The following is an 8,822-nucleotide window of genomic DNA, read 5'->3' as shown; positions in this document are numbered from 1 at the left end:
ATCTATAATTGATAATTTCAAACATTCCAAAACTGACAAAAACTAACAGAAAAAAGTATTTGTATAGTATTCGAATATATTTTTTTTTATTTTTATTTAATTCTCATTTATTCAAATATGTATTCCGAATACAAAATGTAAATATTCTTTACAAAACTGTATACTAAGTACTAAATAATGTTATAATAATATAATGTAATACTATACTACTCATAATTCATAAATCATAATAAATACTCAATATTCATTATTATTTATAATTAAATACTAATTTTAGGAAAGCCAGGTATAAATTATTTTAAAATATTAAGTATAGTTAACTATAAGCTAATCGCATTTGAAAAATTTAATTTATAGCAAAATTATTTTAATAACAATCGTTGATAGAATAATGCAAATAATTGTGTTTGTAATTTCACAATTAAATAATTACCACAGAACTAAAGAAACTAAATAAATGTACCTTCTAAATAATGAACATTTACTATTTATAGATTAATTTTTTTTTTAGATTATCATTTTAATTTATTTATTGTATCTTAAACTCGGATGGAGTGCTATTGTTGGATCTGCTTGTTGTATAGTGATTATGATACCTTTACAATTTTTTATCGGTAAAAAGATGTCAAGTAACTCAAAAGAAATATCGGTAAATAAATGTTATGATGCTTATAATTAATTATTTTTTAAATATTTTATAATTTTATTATAGAACTTGTCAGATAAACGTCTGCAATTAACAAATGAAGTATTACAAGGTATTCGGCTGGTAAAATTGTGTGGATGGGAAAATGAATTTGTTGATCGTATTACGGATGCTCGTAATAATGAGTTGGATCTCTTAGATAAGGACTCGATTTATTGGGGATCAATGAGTACATAAAACTATTAATTTTTTTTTCTTATTGAAGCGTAATTATTTAAATAACTGTTATGATTTTTTCAGCTTTTTTAACGCACGCATCATCGGTTTTAGTATCGTTGTTTTGTTTAGGTCTATATTGCTTACAAAACGGAACGCAATTAGACTCTGGTGCGATATTTTCAAGTCTTGCATTGTCAAATCAGTTAACAGTTCCTTTGTTTATTTTCCCTATAACAGTACCGATTATTATTGCAGCTATTGTAAGTTAAATATACTTGAAGAATAATTATTGAATTATTTTGAAATGATCAAACTTTTATTCTGATATAGGTGAGCACAAAAAGAATCGAAGAATTTATGTCACTTCCGGAAATAACACCCAATATAAAACATTTAAAAACAAGCCCAAATAAAAACAATAAGCGCAAACAATCGGTATATATACTTATAAATTCTAATTAAAATGTAATTTAATTTAAAATAAATTTTTATCTCAGACGAATGTGTCATGGACTAAATCTGATATGAGTATTTCAAAATCTTTAATAGAAAATAATATTTCCGAAGAGAACGAAAATACTAAACAAAATATGGAAACAGAAGTGTGTGTTTCTATAAAAGATGCAACATTTGCTTGGCCCAATTCAAAAATTCCAGTACTGACAGTTGATAATTTAAAAATTGAAGAAGGTAAATTTTTCTATATAAATAGAATACATAAACTATACCATACTATAAAGTTTTATAGATGTATTGTCATTTATCCAATATATATAATATTGTACTAATGTGTGTAGGTAAACTAACAATAATCACTGGAAAAGTCGGAAGTGGAAAGACATCGATGTTACTCGCTTTACTCGGAGAAATGAATTGTTTATTTGGAGAAATAGATTTTAAACGAGGAACTACAGTAGCATACGTATCACAACAAACGTGGTTGTTAAATGCATCGGTTTTAGAAAATATTGTCTTTGGAGATAAATATAACAAATCGAGATTTAAAAGAGTAATAGATGCTTGTGCTTTGGGTCCAGATATTGAAATATTGCCGGATAAAGAGAGAACAATAATTGGTGATCGAGGAATAGCTTTGAGTGGTGGTCAACAACAACGAGTTGCAATTGCTAGGGCTCTGTATTCAAAGGCCAATATTATTTTGATGGTAAGAAAAACATATAATAATTGTTTTCAACATTAATATTGCATTTTTGTTATTAATTTAAATAGGATAATCCTTTGTCTGCATTAGATAGCGATGTTAGCCAGCATGTACTCTTTAACGGAATAAAAAAATCAACTTTAAATCAAATTAAAACAGTTATTATGACTACGAGTTTCGCAAGTGATCTTTCATTTGCTGATACGGTAATAATTCAAGTAATTTAATTAATAAAAAAGACTAATTTTTAAAAATATCATGCGTAAAATTATTTTTCAAATATAATAAAAATGTTGGGCAGTGGGTTAAAAAATTATTTTAATTTATAGAAATACATGTAGAATGCAAACATCTAAGTTAGACGAGTTGGTATTTGTATTTTATAATCTTTATAAAATTATTCTCAGAATTTTAAACAATTTAGCCTTAATATACTTAAAATATATATAATATAAAAATTATTTGACTTAAGATTAAATAACAGTTATTTTATTTTAGATAGTACTTGTGGAAGCAGGTAAAATTGAGTTTTTTGGTAGTTTAGCTGATCTTGAAACAAGAGGTGTTCAAAATATGATTGTAAAAATGGAGAATCAAGATCATGGTCGACGAACAGCTTCTGAACGCTGGAAGTTATTCAAATTAGTTAGTAAAATAGGTCATCAACTTCATCGAAATTGGCCAACAATTGAAAGCCAAAAAAAGGTAAATTTAAAGTTATAACTATTATAACAATAATATTAAAAAGTATATATATTTTCAATACTTTTTTTTCTGACCGATTTAGTGTTACAGTTGTTAAATATTTATTAATAAATAATGTTTACTATTTAATATGGATCAATTTTTTTTCCCCACTGTTATGTAGTTGTTAATGTAAAGACAATAACACAGATTAAATCAATGTTTTAACGTCATAATTTTTATAGTTATCAACTAAAAGCTATTTAATAATAATAATAATAATAAAAAGTTATAATTTATAGTATTTAATACTGGTAATACTTATTTAAGCTGCCCCAGGTCCCTAGCAACTAATGGCGCATAATCCAATTTCACATTATACCTAGGTTATCCATGATAGTAACCATAATATATAGCACATGTTATGTCCAATTTCATAATTCTGATTTTCCAAAAAGCTCATTCCTATCTGGAATGCAATAACCTCTTTCCTCTAAGCAATATGTATCCTGACTAATTACTCCTTCATTCCATTAACTGTGATTAATATAAGCGTTACTTAAAGTTTTGATAAATTTTATTTTTTTCTATAATTTCCTATCAACTGTTATTACTATATTTATTATTTAGTATTAATTTTTTTATAATTTTAATTTATCTACTATGCATATTTTTATTTTAAATTTATTTTGTTTATTAACCTCTTGTAATTTAAGTATATCATATATTGTTACAAATCAAGGTTTTGTCGGTTTAATTCAAATTAATAAAATATATTTTTTATTATAATTACATTACCATATTAACCAAAAATTTACCCACAAAATCTAGCAGATTTTCATAGCAATTCATTCAAAATCTAAAAATATATAAGTAAAAAAAAAAAAACGCTGCGCTATTAGTATTGTAGTGCCACTTAGATACAAATCTATTTTATGAATTTAAGTTATAATTGAAACTTAAAATTAATATAAAATATAACCTTAACTTAAGATTTTAAAAATATTTATATATTTTTGGTTTTTTACAGTTAAAAAAGAATTTTGGAGCATTATATGGTTCTAGATACCTTACTCATGATCTTTTACTTCCAACTGATGAATGTGGAGATGGAGATTCTATAATTGAAAGAAATCATTGGCAAACTTCAAATAAAAAAAGAGAAAGATCAGCTACTATTGCAGATATACAATTGCCAAGACGTAAACCATTTGTCGACGAAATTTTAGTGAATCAACCAGCCATAAGTTTTCATTCGAGTATTAAATATCGAAACTATCCACAAGAAAAACAAGTACAAAAAAGTTTGAGACGTCAAGTCTTATCATCAGTAAGGTAAGACAAACAATTATTAAACTATATATTTAAATCCATGTGACTATGTATAAGTATCTAGCAACATCTAGGTATTGGTAAATAATATTATCTTATTTTGTTCCTATATATATATCGAACTATATTGAAGAATACCTTATTCTCCCAATCGATCAAACAAAATTACACAGCATAGTATCAAACGAAAATTAAAGTATGTTCAAAATTGAGTATTTATTTATTTAATTTAAAATACTAAAAAAAATCTTTACAGACAAGATGATGATTTAACTGAGGAAGCAATTATGCTGAAAAAAGTTCCTTCTAATGTATCTGATATAAGCGACGATAATACATCAGGTATGGAGTAAAATATTTATACTAATGAATTGTAAATTCCTATATATTATAATTTATATATTTTATTTTAAGATTTAAAAAATGAACGAAGTCGATTTGAAGATGAATTTATTTATAAATCAGTTTCATTGAAAACGTATTTTAAATATATATCATGGAGCGGATGGTCTACTTATATTAGTTATATAATACTCACAATTTCTTGGCAAACATCAAGAGTTATCATTGATTTTTGGCTAAGTTATTGGTCTAATATAGATTTTCGTTCAGAAACACAAGTGGGTACATTTTATCAATATATAAGCTATTGTAATATTTACCTATTTAACTAAATTATTTACAATGAAATATATTTCAGGCATTTTGGGACTTGATTGTCTACAGTCTTTTATGCATGATTTCTATAGTTTTATCCGCCCTCTCAAATACATTAGGTCAATATGGTGCATTAAAAGCCAGAAAACTTGTTCATCACCGCATGCTTAATAATATAATTTTATGTCCGCTGTCGTTTTTTGATTCGACGCCGATTGGAAGAATAGATAACTGTTTTTCTAATGACTTGGTTATTATTGACAAGGTTTGTATTATATAAAATAAACATGCATTATAAATTATAATGAATAAGCATCAAGTGATTCAAACGTTGAAATCTTTAAAATATTTTGTTTAGAAAATTGGTACATCTATGCAACGTTTAGTACATTTTGTATTTTTGTGTTTGTGTGGAATCATCGTGAATGCTATCATAACACCATGGTTTCTAATAATCGTTGTACCCATATGCCTCGTTTATTATACAGTTCAAAAATTTTATCGATGTTCTTCAAGGTACCTACTTAAATATGTTACATACTATATATTATAATACAATACATAATTAAAATTAAATATTAAAAATATTTAAAAAAATATTAATTTTTTTAGAGACTTACAAAAGTTGGAAGGTAACTTAAGATCACCAATGATAACTCACTGCAACGAAACAATTTCTGGGCTAGATACAATTAGAGCTTTTGGAAAACAAACTTGGTTTATGTCCGAGATGATTAATAGAATAGATAATCACACGAAAGTATTTTTAATAATTAGTTCTTCGAATCGCTGGTTGGGTATAGCATTAGTAAGTACTAAGTAGCTATATCAATTCAGAGCTTGAAACTGTATGTACTTATTTACTCGTACATAGGTACTTAAAATCTAATATACGATCTAAACCATGATATCCGAATTAAAAGAAAATATTTTCTTTATCATATATTTATAAAATATGTATTTATGTCTTTAAATTAATTTAATTTACACAACGTACATTACCACACGACAAAGACAAATTATAATTAGTAAATTTGCTATTATTAAAATTAGATAACCACTTAGAAATTGCATTTCATGGCCATGTCCGCTTAGATGAGTAATAAGTAAATTATTGAATTACAGCAACATTTGTTTTCTTTTTATACCAAAAATTAAATGTTTATGACTTTTTGAATGTCTTTTAATTTAAAATTTTTAAAATATTTAATTTAGTTTTTTAAATTAAGTATAAATTTAACCTTTAAGTTTAACTTTTACTAAACATATATTTTGATTTTTATTTAAACTTTTTAATATTATTCATATTATTGCATATTTCAGTACTATTTATTTTATTAATTCTTAGCACATTATAAAGTCCGAGTTCTATTTATTATATATATATATATATATGTATAGATTATTATAGGTATATTATACCTACATATAATGTACAATTATTGTAAAATTAAATAAAACATATGCTTTTATAGTATTCATTATTCAAACATATATATAGATAGGTAATATATAATAAACTGACTTTGTAATATTATTATATTTAGGATTACTTAGGTGGAGCAATAGTTTTTGTAGCAACTATGGTGGCTTTAATAACAACTACGTTTTTTTCTTCTGCTATTTCATCAGCAATGGTTGGATTAGCTATTAATTATACGCTGCTGGTTCCTGTGTATTTAAATTGGGTTGTCAAGTTTTTTGCGGACTTAGAAACTTATATGAGCGCTGTAGAGAGAACCGAGGAATTTTCAACTATTCCAATCGAAAATTATAGAAGCGAAAGTAAACTTATAAGCTATATTTGATACCTACCTGTTTATCAACTATTTTATATACGAATAGGTACCTTTATTTAATGATTAATTTTTACAGCTATAATTACAAGAGCTTGGCCGTCTAAAGGGTACATAGTTTTAGATAAGGTTTCGGTAAAATATAATGAAAATCTAGATCCAGTTATTAGTAACGTGAGCTTAAATATTCCACCTGGACAAAAAGTAAAACCTTATTGAAAACACTATTTTAGTATTTTAATTATTTTAAAATTCAAGGTTGGAATTTGTGGTCGAACTGGCAGTGGTAAATCATCTTTAGTGATGAGCATTTTGAATATGGTTCCAATTAGAGATGGAGCAATAATGATTGATGGGGTTGATATCAATAACGTTCCTTTGCAGAGCTTGAGATCCCGGATATCTGTAATACCGCAGGATGTTAAAATGTTTGGTGGAACGATAAGGCAAAATTTAGATTTAAAAAACGAATACTCAGATAATGAGATTTGGAGCAGTTTAAGAATGGCTCAAATGGAAGATACAGTCAAATTACAATTAGGAGGACTTGGTAAACTATACAAATGAATACTTAACCAATCAATATACTGAATAGCTAGATACTTATAATAATTTTAATTCTGGACATGTGGTATATCGGTGTAAATAAATACAAAAAAAAATATAATTTAAATAATCTATTAAAACTATCATGTTATTATTAAAACAGGCTTTAAAAATACAATTAAAAATTAAAATACACATTCAGGTTTTATCAAGTTACCCATAATTTGTATCCATAAAATGCTATGGATACCGCCGTATATCCCATAGACCAATCAATGACAAGCTAATACCTACCATTAATTATAAAAAATATGAATACCTACTATAATATTTATAAATTAGATCAATCATAATACAACTGCCGCGCTATTATGTAATTTTGTAGCTTTTTTATAGTTGCGATATTAAACATAAGAAATAAAAAATGTCCCAATTTAATGAAATAATTATCGACTGAATGACACCCGTGAAAAAACTACTTGATATTTTCTCCGCTTTATTCTTTTGATATAATTTTTTTTAACGTTCGTCTATAATATATTTATGTTTTTGATAGGTATTCTAGCGTTCAGAATTTAAAGTCTTGATTACAAATATAATATAATATACTTAAAAATTATATGATTAAAAGAAAAATGATTAACGAGGTTGCTATAGTAACATAATAATTATATAATATTATAATTATTATGTATATGAAGGATAAATCTAGGAATTGTAACACAAAATCAGTCAGAAAAAATTAGTACCCAGTCCAATAACATATCTGTATTTAAAATTATGAAAAAAAAATAGTTTGTAAATTCAAATTTTTAATAAGTAATTTAAAATTTAGTAAAATTCTTAAACAAAAAAAATTATAAATGTGAATCGTACTTACTTACATATGCACCTATATATTAATTATTTACGTATTATTTTTTTTTTTTTAATAGAAGGTGTAGTGAATAATTCAGGTGATAATTTAAGCAATGGACAAAAACAATTATTATGTTTGGCAAGAGCTATTTTACAAGACAATGTTTGTCTAATAATGGACGAACCAACCAGTTCTGTGGACGATGAAACCGAAAACAAATTATTAGAAGCGATAAAAATATCATTCAATGGCCGAACAGTCATTACAATTGCTGTAATTACAATATTTATATTTTACTCATTTATTAAGCTATAGTAACGATATATTAACGTATCATTATGTTTTCTTATAATTTAGCATAGATTATCTACAATTGTAGACTATGATCGAGTACTTATTTTAGAGGGAGGCAAGATTATCGAAGATACTACACCATCGTGTATCAAATCTTTTCCAGAATGTCTTTGAATTAGAAATATTGTTTTGTGAAGATGCACACTTGAAAATATGATCAAATTAATTTCGCATGTACCTTAAAATAAAATGATAATTCAACAAAATAATACTTTTAATCCAATTTATCCAATTTGATAAGTTAATTATCTACTTTTTTTATTATAATATATAGGTACAGAATAAATAAATAATAAAACTGGACTAAGAATTAAACTTTTTCTGATAAATTAAAAAATATACGAACATAAACAACGTATCTAGTTATCTCATCTCCATATTATAGGTATGTATTTTTAAATAGAATCTGAGTCTCTCTAATCTTTATGTTATATCATTTAATTGGATGTTCTTTTCGCTCAAAAATGAATAATCTTAATTTTCCTGTTTTTAAATCTACAATAAGATAAATAGAAATTTCTATAGTTCACTATAATTTATATGCATTAATAATGAAAAAAAAACATA

At 25.1% G+C, this 8,822-nt stretch overlaps 1 protein-coding gene across 1 annotated transcript in view; it reads left to right on the top strand.

Moving 5' to 3' along the window:
- The window catches only part of LOC112598107 (ATP-binding cassette sub-family C member Sur), a 14,028-nt gene extending 5,487 nt beyond the window's left edge, over nt 1–8,541 (top strand). The window contains exons 7-26 of the mRNA XM_025344463.1: nt 512–649; nt 713–875; nt 947–1,125; nt 1,196–1,300; nt 1,363–1,555; nt 1,663–2,030; nt 2,096–2,233; nt 2,526–2,732; nt 3,742–4,046; nt 4,177–4,239; nt 4,300–4,385; nt 4,458–4,663; nt 4,744–4,965; nt 5,059–5,216; nt 5,313–5,508; nt 6,248–6,485; nt 6,576–6,700; nt 6,755–7,046; nt 7,978–8,174; nt 8,259–8,541. Of these exons, the coding sequence (XP_025200248.1) occupies nt 512–649; nt 713–875; nt 947–1,125; nt 1,196–1,300; nt 1,363–1,555; nt 1,663–2,030; nt 2,096–2,233; nt 2,526–2,732; nt 3,742–4,046; nt 4,177–4,239; nt 4,300–4,385; nt 4,458–4,663; nt 4,744–4,965; nt 5,059–5,216; nt 5,313–5,508; nt 6,248–6,485; nt 6,576–6,700; nt 6,755–7,046; nt 7,978–8,174; nt 8,259–8,369 (3,690 nt within the window). The 3' untranslated portion in view covers nt 8,370–8,541. The remainder of the gene's footprint in view (nt 1–511; nt 650–712; nt 876–946; nt 1,126–1,195; nt 1,301–1,362; nt 1,556–1,662; nt 2,031–2,095; nt 2,234–2,525; nt 2,733–3,741; nt 4,047–4,176; nt 4,240–4,299; nt 4,386–4,457; nt 4,664–4,743; nt 4,966–5,058; nt 5,217–5,312; nt 5,509–6,247; nt 6,486–6,575; nt 6,701–6,754; nt 7,047–7,977; nt 8,175–8,258) is intronic.
- The last annotated feature ends 281 nt before the right edge of the window (nt 8,542–8,822 follow it).

This window comes from Melanaphis sacchari, unplaced genomic scaffold (assembly GCF_002803265.2).
Source record: "Melanaphis sacchari strain LSU unplaced genomic scaffold, SCAv2.0 Contig0_pilon_pilon, whole genome shotgun sequence".
Classification (NCBI taxonomy): Eukaryota; Metazoa; Arthropoda; class Insecta; order Hemiptera; family Aphididae; genus Melanaphis; species Melanaphis sacchari.
Note: the sequence above shows the minus strand (reverse complement) of the source record. Positions and strands in the feature narration are given on the sequence as shown.